Genomic DNA, 15782 nt, shown 5'->3' on the forward strand with positions numbered 1-15782 from the left:
AAATCAGGACTCCTGGTTTCTACGTCCAGCTCTGTAATTGATGTCAAGCAACTTACTGAACTTCTTTGTGGCTTGCTTTTCCAGCTTGTCAAATGGGAATAATAATGCATAGTCACTCCAGAGGGATGTTATTAGGTTTACATCATTAGCACTTGGAGGCCAGGTGGAGGTGCTGGATACGTGAAACACTGTTGTCCCTACATTGTGCACCGCTCTCTTCCTGACTGAAGCAGCCTTTCTTTATCGGGTGGGTCCCATCTGGTGTCTGAGAACTGCCCATTTTCCTCTTAATTCACAACGTCCACCCTCAAAACACCAAAGAGCTGGCTAGTTGGAGCTCTGACGAGACCCCATCCCAGAGCCGTGCCTGGCTGAGAAAGCTGTTTAATTGATGACAAATTGCCTTGTGTCTTTGGTGGCCCAGGGCAAAAAGCATCTCTCCAAGAAGAGCCTGAGTCAAAGCCATTTCAAATGAATGGAAAGACTCCCATTGACTTTAGAATTCAGCATTTCCAGAGCTCTTTGTTCCTGCTGGTGCAGGTTCCATTGTCAGCGCTTGGGCAAACAAGCAGACTGTGATGGGCTTTCAAGCCTATGCAGGTTGACCTGACAAGGTCTTCCACCTGCACTATCAGGTCTCCACTGTCTTTTTATGAATAGGGCTGAGAAATTAGTTGCAATCTGTGAACTCCTGGATGGCGAAAATGCCTAGTTGTTATGATTCCCTTGTAACTTCCAAGGGACGAGATGCTGAGCTGCTGCTAAGCTGTCTCTGGCATGCCTGATATTTCCCTCTCCTCATGGCCATGTCCAATTCGGTTGAAAAGGGAACCTGGCAGTGTCCAGTCAGCACTGCTGACAGGACACTAATAGTCTGGTTACCTGCAGTTACTGACCTCTACCACCGTGGAGCGGGAAGAGCAGTAGCTGCGGCATCTCACGTTGCTCATGGACAGAAGTGGCCAGCTGGATTCTGAGTGGCTCCAGCCTCTCCAGCAGAGAAGTAGGTATGGGGAGGGGATCCTGTCTGCTCTCTCTGCTCTGCTGTTCCTCAATTGCCCCCCACTCCCTCGCTCCACGCACTGACCCCCCTCCTTCTGCCCTGCCATGTCCTGATTGAGTAGGCAGGCAAGCTCCGCATCAGCTCCTTCCAGCCTATCTCTGTGGGTGTCAGGTGAGTCCTGGGACTGGTGGGAGCAAGAGATGACGGGGGAGGGAGTGACAATGCAGGAAGGGGGGAGAGGAGTGAGCAGGGGGCAGAACCTGGAGGAAGACGCGGGGCTGGGACTGGGGCCTTGGAGGGAAAGGGACGGGGCAGGGTATCCACAGTTTTCAGCAGCTAGAAAGTTGGCAATCCCTAGTCCTGCCCCTGCGAGAAGGTGTCAGGCTCTAGGGCCATCAAGCCAGCAATGCAACGTCCTTTTAGAGCGAGCAGACAAAGCGCCGCCCTTGCTGATTGCTCTCATCTCTCACACTCCAGGTGACATGGCTTTGGCATAGCATCTGCCCTGTTAACTGGAGACGCAAAGAAACGTGGGAAGCTTTGAGTCAACGTTCTCCTTTTAGATGCCGGGAGGCTTGTCCGACCTTTGCCCCAGCAAGGTAGCTGCTGTGCTCGTCCCATCGCGGGGAAGGGGGGGGGGCTCTTGAGTGTCATTTCAGCTGGACCCTCAGCGCTTCTCGCATTTCGTGTTTCACCTGGCTCGTGCCTGAGCAGAGACAACTGCAGACGGGAGCCCTGGCAGGACCAAATAGAGCAGAAAGAAATGTGAGATGCCCGCCGGGCGTGCAGCTCTTGTTGGCATTGAGTCTAAGATTGCTGAAGAACAGACGACCTTCTGTTTGGCAGGGGCTGTTGGTACGTATCATTTCAGTGTGCTCACCGGCCGGTAGATTCTGAGGCCTATGGATTGGCCTTCTCCAAAATGCCAAATAGGAGCTTTAATCCTTTCTGTCTTCCTTACAAGTAGGAGAGGGATAGCTGAGTGGTTTGAGCTTTGACTTGCTAAACCCAGGGTTGTGCGTTCAATCCTTAAGGGGGCAATCTAGGGGCAAAAATCTGACAGGGATGGTACTTTGGCCTGCTCATGAAAGCAGGAGACTGGACTTGATGACCTTCTAAAGTCCATTTCAGCTCTCTGAGCTAGGTATACCTCCATATACTTAGGATGAGGTAATGTCCTGCGTAAGAGCCAGCATAGTAACTTAAAGCTACTTCTCAAAAAAATGATCTTCATCTCTAATAATCCTCACTAGTGGTCTCTGGAAATCAGTGACTAGCCAGCAGAACACAGAATGAAACTGAACATCAGGCTAGAAAAGCAAACCAGGTGTCTGGATTATTTTCACAGCCATCTTGGTTTACAGGAGGGAAATTCTGGCTGGACAACACATAATGGACAATCATGGTGTTTCAAGACACACAAATAAACATAGTATTATTGTTTATCATTTGTACTACCAGGGCACCTACAAGCTCTAGTCATGGACCAGGTCTCCTTTGTCCTAGGCACTGTCCAAACAGGACAAAAATACGGTCTGTGGCCCAAACAGCTTAAAATCTAAGTACAAGCGAGACAACAGGTGGAGACAGACAGATGGACAGAGCCTGTAAGCTACCAAAGACGTCAAACATAAATCAATATAGGTCCCACAGGGGCTTGCCTGATGGGACCCTTTAATGTTGCATTAACCCAGAAAGAATGACAGAGCGGGAGAGAATATTGCTGGAACTGCTATTCTTCTGAAATACTGGGACATTCCCAGTGCATTGTAGATTTTGAACTTGGGAAATTGCATCATTTCTAGGGATGCTTGAAAAATGGTGATATTTTGAAAAAAGTCAGGCTGCCCTAGTCCCTACGTTGATGGTGGTAAGGTTTTTTTAATCAGAACAAAAGCTGACATTATCAAAGCTTCCCTGGGAAACTGGGCACACAGGTCCTATTGATTTTAATGGGAACTCATCAGTCGAGTCCCTAAGGCAGTTTCAGAAATCGCAGCCACTGTGGTCAAACCTTTCTTTCTATAGAGACTTTTAGTATCACACTAGAGTGTGAATGCTTGTGCACATGCAGATAACTGTGTTCTGCTGTATAAAGGATGCGGGCTACATATCCGGCCACCTTGGCTCCTTTAATCTCCCTTGGGAGAGGCCTGTGTGTATGGTGCCAGGGGTTTTAGGGTCTGTCCACACTGCAGTTAGACACCTGCAGCTGGCCTGTGCCGTCTGACTCAGGCTCAGGCCATGGGACTGTTTAACTGCTGTGTAGACGTTCGGGCTTGGGCTGGAGTCCTGCCTCTAGGACCCTGCAGGGTGGGAGGGTCCCAGAGTTCAGGCTGCAGCCCAAGCCCAAGGTCTGTACCGCTGTTAAGCAGCCCAAGCCTGAGTCAGCTGGCCCATGGGTGTCTAACTGCAGTGTGGCAGACCCATTTTGCCTTATCCTCTCTTAGGAATCAGAGAGCTGACGTCTAAAATTGAGATCGTTCTTGTCTCAGATGGGAACTAAGACTGACAGTCAGCTAAGTACGGTACAGCAAAGGCACAGAACTCCCTCATGGCTGGAAGAGCTGGTCACTCAGCAGTAGGTGAGCTTTAAAGGTACCTGGCACAGTCCAGTGGACATGGAACAAAGAGATTGGAACCTGCAGTGCAATCCGCTCCCCCCTCCCCTACACACACCCCTTCCCTGGAAAAATTTGACCAAGCTCCAACCTCATGCCTAAAATCCCTAAACTCTCTTTCCATTTAAGTGCTAATTCATAACAATGCCATAACCGACCACTCTAAAATAGCAGGGTAACTGTCTTGTCCTTTTATAGCAGTGCCCCTATTGTGGGCCCTGGCATGTGATGGGCTGGATGAATGACTCAATGTGTGACATTAAGGGACCGGCAGGGATAAAGACCTCTGCTGGAGGAGTGACTTATGCTCTGCTTTATCCTTGAGCAGCCACCTCTACTCTGTCTCTCTCGCTCCCTCTCCGTCTCTTTTTCCCCCTCTTTTTAAAACAAGCGAAAAAGCAACATGCCCCCCAAGAAGCCTGAACCAAAGAAGCCTGAACCAAAGAAAGAGGAACCGAAGGCAGCACCTAAGCCAGCGCCACCACCAGAGCCGGAGCCGCCCAAGGAAGTCCCGTTTGACCCAGCTAACATCAAAGTAGGTATCTTTTCCGGCTGATCAGGAGGAGCGATCAGAGCTATTTGGAGCAGGGTTGTTGCCTTCTGAGCATTATGAGGTTAGGGCCGAGCCTCTCTGGAATTACCCTTTGTCACTTGGCTGGGTCCCACTGCGGGAGGTGGCAGAAAAGGGGCTGTGCCTTTGGGCCAGCTCTTGGAGTCAAATCTGCAGTTGAGCAACGAAATCAAACTCCCCGGGCTTCTCTTTTCCCATGAGAAAAGTTGAGGGCAGAACTCCACTTGACAAGGGTTCCGTTTGATCCTCTTCCCCCAGCAGGCACGGTTAGAGGCAAATCCATCCCCTTCCGCCTTTCCACATGGGGATGGGAAATCTAACGCAGCAGGCTTTGCAGTGCCAATAAAAAAATACTTGTTTGCCTGAAAGCAAGTGAGTAAAGCCACCCACAGGTTCTAAGAGCAGCATAACACAGTGGCATATGAAACCTGAGTGTGCCTGTATGCTAGGTATGCAGAGAGAAACCTGGGCGAAAGTCCATGCATACTGAGCATCCTGCTGCCTTAAGGTATTGCCCCGAAGGATAACCAAGTGCAATGAGCCTAATTCCATTCTACCTTTCTCAGATCATGTCTGTTACACAGCTGATACTCTTGATCCCTTGAGTATTTGGTTAAGTCGTGTTCATATGCCTGTGTTGGTGTGTGTTTCCTTTCCTATATAGCACAGAGAGGGCCAGATGTTCAGCTCGTGTAAATCAGCATCGCTGCATTGACTTTAGCTGTGGCTGTTTACATCAGCTGAGGATCTGGCCCAGACTGAGAAAGAGAGCAAGAATGCATCCAAATGTCAGTGTCAGAGGTGAATTACCAGAGGGTTTGCCCCATCGATTCATACAAAATTAAGGAAAGAAATATTTGAAGGCGGGGCAGCTACATTTACACTTCGCTTTTTCTAGGCTGGATTGAAATCCAGACACCCCCTGGATGTCTTTAGTAATTACTTTCTCATACCCTTTGCACGTTAAAGGCTACACAACAGACAGACGCCATCAGGCAGTGGCAGATCCGTTTGCCTTTCGCAAAGGGTTTGCTTTTGAGCTAGGAATTGAAGGTCCCCATCGTGGCCGTTCATACAGTGAACTCTGATGGGAACATGAGCCCGATCCTCAGGTGGTGTAAATCAGAATATTTCCACGGACTGATTTAAAATGATGCCAAGGTGCAACTGCTGAGGATCTGGCCCATTGCTTTCATAATGATCCAACTTGTTGCTCAGGAAGTGTCCCGAGGACTGTCTGCAGTTAGGACAAGCAGAAGATTTTAAGGCAACAGTGATAAAATGGGTAAGTCCAGGGAGAGAGGGGGCAAAGAAACCTGCAGCAGAGCAGCCTCTCAGCTGGTGTAAACTGGTGTCACTCCATTGAATGGAGTCAGATCCTCAGCTGGGGTACAAAGTTCATGGGGCCAGACCCTTAGCTGTTGCACATTGGCATAGTTTGACTGAGGTCAATGGAGCCATGCTGATTTACACCACCTGAGGATCCAGCCCAGCTTCTCTAAAGAGACATTGTGTGGTGGGGGGATGGTAATACCCCCAGCAGCCTTTCCTGCTAGTTAAAAAGTCAAGGCAAATAAAAGAACCAGGGAACGCCAAAGGACATGAATGGGTCACTCTGCTGCCTACGTGGAGTGCTCGTTCAGCTCAGAGCAACTTGGCCCACAGGCAGAGTAGCAGAACATGGTGGGAGCTTTGCCCCCCAGAGAGATTGTCACCCCCACATTCCAGCTGAGGGTTTCCGAGAAAGGAAGAGCTGAGCTGGGACCTCCTCTGGTTTCTTTCACATAGCAAGGGCCCCAGACATAACACTCTGCAAATGGCGGACAAGGAAGAGGAGATCTATAGCCTCCTAGTAAGAGAGAGGACAAACAGGCATAAAAGGACTCTAATGATGGTGGTTATGGGTCTAGCCTAGGACTTGGGAGGGGTAGGTTCCAGTCCATGCTCTGCCACAGATTTCCTCTGGGACCTTGGACAAGTCACTTAGCCTCTCTGTACCTCAGTTCCCCATCTCTACAATGGAGATAACCGCACCGGCCTACCTCATGGTGCGTTCTGATCCTCAATACATTAAAGGTTGCAAGGCGCTCAGATTCTACAGTACTGAGAGCCATATTAGTAGGCTAGAAAAATGGGCATCACTACATTCAAAAATATATATAGTTTTAAAATTTACCAACTTCTCATAACGTCTGAACACAGTTTCATGCTACTAGCTTTCCAAAGGGGCAGATTTTTCATTTTAAAACAAATACGCTGCACCTTTTCTCCATCAGAATGATCTTTCATCCTCCCAGACCAGAATTTTCAAATCCAACATTTTTTTATAAAAGGGAAAAAGGCCATTTTTTGGTGGGGAAATGTAAAAACTTCGCAGTGATGAGATCTATCGGTCTGCGGAATGGGCTTCACGGGAACCAACTGAAAACTGTTACTTGGCACGTTTAGAACTAGACTGGCTAAACATTAGTAAATGCACAGCAGGAGCGTAGCTGCTCTGATTCTCAGAGCCTGAGATAAATGAACTTCTCTACCTCTAGATTCTATCTTAATAAATAATGGACTAAAAGCCTGATCTTGCACTCCAGAAATGAATGGCACTTTTGCAGTTGACTTCAATGAGTTCAGGATCAGGCCCTATATTCTTGTCTCTGTTACATTAGTGTAAATTTGGAGTAATTCCATTTAAGTCAATGGAGTGATTCAGGAGCTGTAGTGGTGGATGGGAGCGCAGGATTTGGTCTGACACTTTGGTACTGTAAAGGACATTAGCAAGATCAAAAGCACATTGAAGTCAGTGGAAAGGTTTCTGTCTACTTCGGTGGGCATTGGACTGGACCCATGAAGAACATAAGCCCTTCCCTGGATTTTGTCTCATTGTGACCAATACCGTGAACTTTCTGCACAGTCTCTTGGCATTGATAAATCTGTGCCTGAGCCTCCCGCCCCTGAGGGATGAATTGTCCTTTAGACGTCCTGGATCCAGAACATTGGGTTCTTTATACACATGGTGCAAACTGCCTTCATTCCCAGTAGCATGCTCCTAATGTAGCGGGGGGGGAGGGGGGGGGGCGGCAAATTTTGTCCTGCATTCTGCTCCCATGGATTGCACAGGGCATAAATTGAGGCAGGATTTGGCCCCAGACTGGTGCCTGTGAAGAGTCCAGGGGGTTTGGAGTCCAAAGACCAAGTGCAGTAGGTCATAGAAGATTAGAGTTGGAAGAGACCTCAGGAGGTAATCTAGTCCAATTCCCTGCTCAAAGCAGGACGAACACCAACTAGGTCTATGCAGGGAGCTAGAAGGGCTGAGCTAAGAGTCACCATTCCAGAAGCTTGGTCAGATGTCTCTATTCCACACACCCATCGTAACAATATTCATGAACGTACATGTCTTGGAGATGGGATGGGCATGGTTTATTTTCACTGGGCACCTACCATCTTAGAACCTTGAAAGCCCACCTCTCCTGCAGGGATTTCTTGCCTTGCAAATTGAACACCTTGGTATAACCTTGAGTTTCTGGTTAAAAAGTTCCCCTCCTCTTTTGGCAGGAAAGGAAGGATTTTAAGGCTCTGGGACTACTGCAGCCATGAGAGAGTGAAGCAGATATTGCAGCAGGTGTCAGGGAAGATGAGTTCCCTACCAATTCTCAAAGGAATGGGTTCAGGTCACAGGCATAGAGAGCATTCAGAGAGCCCGTGCTGTGCTCTGGCAGGGTAGCAGAGGAGAGGCAGACTGTGTTCTATCAGGATCCAGCAGCCACCCTTGGCATACACCACAGCTGAGGCCTGCTCCCCTCAGCTCGTCTTCTATAAATGGAAGGGTCTTTCTCCCTCCACCCCACGCTGTGTCCCCTTTCTGTAACAGGAGGCAGGAAAGTGTGATGTTGCACACAGCGTACACACCCAGGGAGGGGGCATCTCAGCAAGAGGAATCCAGATCTGGCCTGTCAACACAATCTCTGTTTCCTCTCACAAGCCTCCTCTGCAGCGAAGGGCTGTTGTCTTCACTTACCTCTGGCCGGTTCTCCCTCAGCATTCAGGAGCCTGCAGCCAAGAATGGGTCTGTTTTATGTATGCCCATGCCATGCTTTGAATACCCTATTAGTAATTTACTCTGGCGCTTACAGATGGATCCCAGCAGCAAAGATAACTGAAACACCAGACAGTCACAGGACAGTTCTAAAGGCAGCTTTGCTCTTTTGTTCACACCTTTATTTATCACAGCGCCTGTAATGTCAGAGGTACAGACTGTCCTCCATCAGGCTGGGCACTGATGGACTTTTAATCTTCAGAGAAAGCACCTTTTTCCCCCTCTCTCCCTTCTGAGCAGCTGGCTTGGGTTGACTTGAGTCTGGCAACTAACTGCAGGAGTTGGTCACTGTCTGAGGTGGTGGGTGGTATTTGGACTCTAGGAAACAAGTGTATGCAGTAGCATTGGCCTGGACCTGACAGTCCCTTGGAGGTTACTCGAGTATGAAAGGGGGGAAGATCGAGCACATGCCTTGTAAGTAGAGCTGGGGCTTGAGTCACCAGAACTTGCTCCAGCTCTCGGAGCACAAACAGGCCCAATGTTTAGGGGTATTCCCAGAAGGAACTGGTTTTGAAATCTAGTGATGGGGAAATAGGGACAGGAGAGCTGCCAGGTTAGATACAGAAGGGCAGATCAAAGGATCAGAAAGTCAAGAGGAAGAAAGGGTTTGTGGTTAAGGAACTATTTTGGGACCCAGGAGATTAGAGCCACTCTGGGACCCGTCCAAGTGTCACATGTTTTTCACCGTTTACCTTAATTCAGTCCAGGTTATGGAACCACAGGAAACTCAGGCCTGAGCACATTCAAAACTCAAGCTGAGGGCTCTTTGAAAGCAGATCCTGGGTTGCTTAAAACTGGACTTGGCACTGTGCAACTCCTGGCCCAAACTGCCACAAAACCAGCCAAACACATCTACATATCTAATCCCCATACACCCCCTGATCTGTCCCTATGCACCTTATCTATCTATCTATCTATCCCTAATCATACCTGTCCATCCATATATCCCCATACATACATGTCCATCTATACACCTAATTATCTATCATTTCCATAGGTACCCATTTCTCTCTCTCTCATGATTCTCATCATCATAGTTTCTAGCTTGAATTTTAGCTGTGTAATGAAACTCAGAGGTGGGTGAATATAACCTGCTTTCAGAGTCTCACCTGGCATCTCAGTTTGGCACAAAAGTTTTGCACAGCTCAAAGTATTAGCATTATAGATGCCCCCTGTTTGTAAATCTTTTTTTTTGGGGGGGTTGCTTGAAAGTTGTTGTCTGAGCTCAGTCAGGATGTGCTGAGATTGCTCCCACTGAATTGCCAAGGTGGCGTCAGCCAGGTGAGGCCTGTGGCTTTTAAGGTTCTAGTCATAACAGGAATGTTCAGTAAAGCAGGAACGCAGAGATAGAGCTGTGTCAGGGTCAGGACACTGGTGTCATTAATCTAACTCAACCCATGTCTAATAATGCTCAGAATCTGCTCCTGCAAAGGACCTGGTGTGCATCCATGGCCCCATCCAGCTCTTATTGAAGTCAATGGTTAGCTTCAGAGAAGCTATAATATCTGAAAATCCAGCCTCCTGATTTCAGTGGTGCTACATTGGTTGACACTAGCTGAGGATATGCCCTTTATTTTCAGTGGAGCTACCCTGATTTACACTAGCTAAGAATGCAGCTTGTTAGCTCCAGTCATCAATGTACTTGGGGGATAGAGTAGAATGCCTTCCTAACCCTCGCAGGCTAGTTGATGGTGCTTTGAAGAATGAGGGTTTTTTAGTATTATCTTTGCTACTGTAGTCTGCAGAGGTACAAACATTATCGATACCCGTCAGAAGATTGGGGAGTAGCACTGTGGTTCAGCTAGTACACCTTGAGATTGGAGCGACCTGGATTCACACCAACAAAGCATCTTATTTGCTCTCTAGTTGCATGTTTAGCTAACCTCATCACTGTAGTATCTGAGCACCTCATGGTCATTACAAGTGTGGGGAAGTTTTACTCCCTGTTTGCAGATAAGGAATGGAGGAACAGAGGAGCTTAAGTATCTTACCTCAGGTCATGTGGGCAATTTTTACCTGACTTGTGAATTTTACCAAGGTCTCCTGATTCCCAGTCTGGTGCCCTATCCACTAGCCCTCCTGAACCTTGGCCCTCCCCTGTCGATTCTTTTAAACACCCAACCACGGTGTGTCTTGATGAGTGGAGAGTTATTAAAAGCACACTCTGGAGACCGAGCAACTCTGTAATAAGATCTGCATTTCTCACATAGCTGCTAAAGCTCAATAAATGTGGTTGTAATCGCTATTTGTTTAATGTACAATAACTGTTCTATTAAATTTAAGTTAAACGCACAACTAAGTGCATGCAGGAGGCTGGAGCCAAAGTGCTAAACTTTCCCCAAGTGACTCAAAAGCCATCCTGTAGGCATGGAGTATTTATTTCACCCATAAACCAGTAAAACCTAGAGGGACTGAAATGTGACTCAGAGTACCATATACCAATCCCTTTCTTGGCATAGCTTATTGACCCCGCATTAGGGGGTCAGAGTCTAGGGTCCATCCACTCCCTGCCTACCATTGGCCATTATCTCCCTCCAAGCTGTGGCAATGCAGGTAGATATACATGGGCTTAAAGGGTCTCCTTTCTTATGCCCTTTGATTTCTCGGTGGGTCCCATGTAAGGTGACCAGATGTCCCGATTTTATAGGGACAGTCCCGATTTTGTGGTCTTTTTCTTATATAGGGTCCTATTACCCCCCACACACACCCTGTCCCAATTTTTCACATTTGATGTCTGGTGACCCTAGTCCCATGTGAGGAGAGATTGAAGAGCCTAGGACTTTTCGGCTTGGAAAAAAGGAGACTAAGGGGGAATGTGATAGAGGTCTATGAAATCATGAGTGGTGTGGAGAAAGTGAATAATGAAAAATTGTTTACTTGTTCTCATAATATAAGAACTAGGGGCCAAATGAAATTAATGGGCAGCAGGTTTAAAACAAATAAAAGGAATTTCTTCTTCACACAGCGCACAGTCAACCTGTGGAACCCCTTGCCTGAGAAGGTTGTGGAGGCCAGGACTATAACAGTGTTTAAAAGAGAACTAGATAAATTCATGGAAGTTAAGTTCATTAATGGCTATTAGCCAGGATGGGTAGGGAATGATGTCCCTAGCCTCTGTTTGTCAGAGGGTGGTGATGGATGGCAGGAGAGAGATCACTTGGATTAACAACTGAGCCCTCAGTAAGAGACAAACCCAGAGCCCAAGAGTTTACAATCTAAGTAGACCAGCCAGCCAAGGAGGTTTTTGTATGTGGAAAAAGGCTGGCCTGTCGGTTGGAACTAGTAGAGCAAGATGTGAGTTCAAGTCCTGACTCTGCCAAAGAGTTTCTGTTTGACCTCGGACGAGTCACTTAGCCTCTCTCTGCTTCAGTTCCTCGTGTGTAAAATGGGGATAATACCAATGCTGACTTTTCATCTGTAGATCTCAAAGCTCCCAGTAGCATTACCCTGTTTTATGGATGGGGAAACTGAGTCACAGGGGGACAGGACAGGACTTGCCTAAAATCATCCAGCAGCAGAACCCAGATCTCTGGTATCCCAGGTCAGTGGTGTAGTCACAGAGCCACATTGCCTCCTCCTATGGTTAGCACTATGTCATAGTCATCGAATTCAAGTCCAGACGGGCCCAACAGACCATCTAGTCTGACGCCCACCACCTGGCTTCTCCACACAAAACCCAGCAGTGGAAATGAGACCCACAGAAGACTAGATTATTATGTGCCACAGGCAGAGAACAGGAGGGGCTGAGCTGCGCCAGTGCATGGGACCCTTGCAATGGCAGGAAATGAACACTCGAAGGAGTGCTAGAGAGGTATTAATCCTATCTGACAAGCAGGGACTGGAGGCTCAGAAAAGTCAAGAGACATGCCCAAGGTCATGCTACAAATCTGGGCTAGAGCCAGGAAGCACACTCAGCAATCCTCTCTCTTTTTTTTATGCTGGCAAGTTTAGAGGCTTGGAAAGAAACCTGGAAAAGGAAAGCGAAGTGATATGGCCAGAGGGACAATGCAACCACAAGCCCGCGATAGAATTGTTCCTGAGCAAAATCCCTTCCCGAGTGTAATTTCATCTCACGCTGGAGGCAGACATCTTATAAGGCATTGTTCCCTGCTCTCTCTGTCCGGCCTGTACTCTGAATCACAAGAAGCGGGCGTCAGAGGAACTAAATTTAAACTGAAAGCGTTAAGTTATGCCAAGGGTATGCGGTCATCCAGGAGCCAAGTTCTCCTGGATGACATGGCTGCTTCCTAGAATCATATACCAAATGGTCACGTACAGGGAGCCGTGTGTTATCATTGCTAATAATAGTGCCTGAGGAAGATTCAGATGCATTCACTTATGGCGTCTCTCTGCACTCAGGACCAGATCCTTGGCTGGTGAAAATCGGCACAGAGTTCTTGAATTCACAAAATCTGTCCATATCCAGGAACTACTGACTTCAAGGGAGCTACGCCCACTTTCACCATCTGCAGATTTGGCCCATTAGCTTTAGTGGAGTTGTGCTGATTTGCACCAGCTGAGAACCTAGCCTGTTGAGTCTAATGAAGCTACACTGATTTACACCAGTGGAGGATACAGTCCATTGATCTCAATGCAGATGTGCTGATTTACACCAGCTGAGGCTCTGGCCCATTGATTTCAATGGTGCTGTACTGATTTACACCCATGGAGGATATGGCCCATGATGTCAATGGAGCTGTGCTGATTTTTACACCAGCTGAGGATATGGCCCTTTATGGTTGTAGTTGGGCGGGGTGTTAATGGCACATAAATAGAGCTGGGGGGGGAGGTGATGGCATGATTGCCTTGGAGAGAGAAGGCCTCTCTCCAGCCCTAAAATAGGGGCAAGCTTCCCGCACCTCACCCCGCTCATGTGCAGGGAGGGATCGCGCTGAGACGTGATGATGGCGTTCAGTCCCTGATCTCTCCCCTGAGACAGCCAGCCGAGTCTGCAAGCACTGATGGGCGTGAGCATGTCTGGATAGTCCTATAATAATGCCACCATCAATCAGACTGCAACGGTGCGGGACTCACCCCTGCAGCACCTCCTGCTGATGTCTTGGGAATTAGCTCTTCCAGTCTCCGGAGCTCCTTCTGCAGGCCGGTGTCCCACTGCCACTAGCCCCCGCGTCCCTTCCTGGACTCTAGTGCCTTGTTATCTGGGGTGCTGCCCCCTGGCAGTAACCTCTGACTCTCAGGATCTCCCCTCCCCAGGGAACACTCCCTCCTATCTCCACCTCACCTCAGTGTCAGGCTCCTGCCAGTCAGCAACTAGCCCCTGCGGGCAGACTGCAGTGTCAGCCACTCATCACAGGCAAAGTTGGGTTTGGATCTGCTGCCTCTGTCTAGCCTTGGGCTGTCCCCGGCAACCCCACTACCTGTTTGGTCTTCTACTAGGCCACAGCCTGGCGGGTTTCCAGGCCAGAGCTCCCCAGCTCCCTTAGTCTTCCCCCAGCCTTGCTCCACTCCAGGTACCTTCTCCAGCTCCTTGCAGCCAGGCCTGTCTCCCTCTACAGCTAGGAGAGACTCTGTGTCTGCCCCTGGCTTCCCTGGCTTTTATAGGGCCAGCTGAGTCTGTTTGGGGCGTGGCCACAGCTGAGGCTGCCTCCCAGCCCAGCCCAGCCAGTACTCTCCAAGGGTTGGCTTTTAGCCCCTTCCAGGCCAGGAGCTGGTGACCACCCCACTACAAAGACACTCACAGACAATGCTATCATAACAAAGCCATGCCTACGACCAGCCCTGGGACACCAAAACAGTGCTTATTACTGACCCTTTGGGAACAAAACAGTGCCTGTGTGCAACCTACCATAACAAAACAATGTCTAGAGAGAACCTTCCTTCTTAGCCTCTGCGCAACGTGCCTCAGGTGGCACGTGACCAGGATTCATCACCAAATTTCGTTGTCTAGTTGGATCATTAGCTTTCCCATGCCGGGTACTGATGGGAAGTGCAACATGAACTCTGATCCATGGCCTCCCTAGAGGGACACAACTGTGCTTAGAAGCGACCTTACAATAGCAAACTAGTGGGTGTACAATGGACGTGGGGACAAAACATTGGTAAAGAAACATACTTGAGTTGCAAACCCCCTCAGGATTTATGACTAGGGTTGAAAGTCTCAGGTTTCCCATCAGCACATATTTTGGGGCTTGGATCTGTCTGGATTTGGACACTTCCTCATCCTGAGTTTCATTTTGAATGACAGGTTTGAGTCCAAACTGAAAGAAAAATACAGGCAAAAATTGCAGAATATTCACTTGGCTTAGGGTTGAAACCTGGCAAGGGAGTGGATTTCCCAAGATTTTGACCCACAATCCATTCATCTGAATGATTTGCATCCTTTGAGGTAGAAAAAGGACAGACCCAGCTGTATGAATGCAATGGGCATTCTTTATGAGACTGCTGGACCCAGACAAACTGTGTAGTTTTCTCTGGCTTCTAACTCCCAGATTCACTAAACAGCCTGGACCAGTCATGGTCCATGCCTCATTAACACTGCTAAAGTTTGAACACACCCATCTGGCTCCAAGCTTCAAGCTTGCATGCTCTAATGGGCTGAACCAAATACTTGGATCCAAGCACTCTTGAGCTGTGGAAAGGTTTGGATCTGGGTTCAGCACTGCAGCTGCGACCCCCGTCTAGTTCAGCAACAAAGCAGCTGGGCCATGGGTCAAGTGTGTGAGAGGAGAATTTCTGATCCTCTCTCCTTTTGATAATTTGAAATTTTGTTGAAAAAAAAATCCATTGAAATTTTGACATTCCCAAAAACGCTAAGCAGAAAAATTCATCTGAGCTTCCCATTTTTTTAGCAAACGCTTCGATCCAGGCCAAGTGTCTGGAACAGTTGGGATTGCAAGGAAAGCTCAGAACACAATGTTTGTCAGCTTGCAATGAAGAGTGTCCGCTGTAGGACAATAATAAATTACAGTAATGGGTCCAATTGTGCCCCGGGGGCAGATCCATCGATGTGATGATTTGCTCAGGGGATCAATTTGGCCTATTAAGACCATGGCTGAATTCCAGGGTAATTATTTCGGGAGAGGCATGTAGGTTGACTGCCAGCTCTGAAACAAAACCAGAGCTCTCTCTAGTGCTAATTCTTTATTGCAGCGCTTCTTTGGAAGAGCCAGAGTAACCCTAATTATTCATGGACCCTGTTACGGAGCACAGCAGGCAGTGTGACTTTTCTAGCTGGCTAGATATGGTTCACGTGGCTGGAATTCTAATACCGTCAGGTACAAAGGCACGGATTCAACCTACAAGGAGCCTGGATACTCAGGGGCATGTTGCACCATTCCAGTGTAGGTTGCACTGTTGGGACATTTGTGTCACAGTATCAGGAGGCCTTCACTGCAGCATCAGGAAGTCAGACTGGTGGGGCCATGATGGCAGTGGGGAGGCATCTGTGTATGCCAGGCAAGCACTGTATGTCCTGCATGGCCGACTGGATGGCTGTTGTCCAACTGGTGGCCTGCCGACCAGATCTAGCCCACGGCA

At 48.4% G+C, this 15782-nt stretch overlaps 1 protein-coding gene across 1 annotated transcript in view; it reads left to right on the forward strand.

Annotated features, from left to right (window-relative positions):
• Positions 1–3888: 3888 nt before the first annotated feature.
• The window catches only part of MYL3 (myosin light chain 3), a 44480-nt gene continuing 32586 nt past the window's right edge, over positions 3889–15782 (forward strand). Inside the window, exon 1 of the mRNA XM_030549840.1 lies at positions 3889–4159. Within this exon, the coding sequence (XP_030405700.1) occupies positions 4028–4159 (132 nt within the window). The 5' untranslated portion in view covers positions 3889–4027. The remainder of the gene's footprint in view (positions 4160–15782) is intronic.

Source organism: Gopherus evgoodei, chromosome 2 (assembly GCF_007399415.2).
Source record: "Gopherus evgoodei ecotype Sinaloan lineage chromosome 2, rGopEvg1_v1.p, whole genome shotgun sequence".
Taxonomy (NCBI): Eukaryota; Metazoa; Chordata; order Testudines; family Testudinidae; genus Gopherus; species Gopherus evgoodei.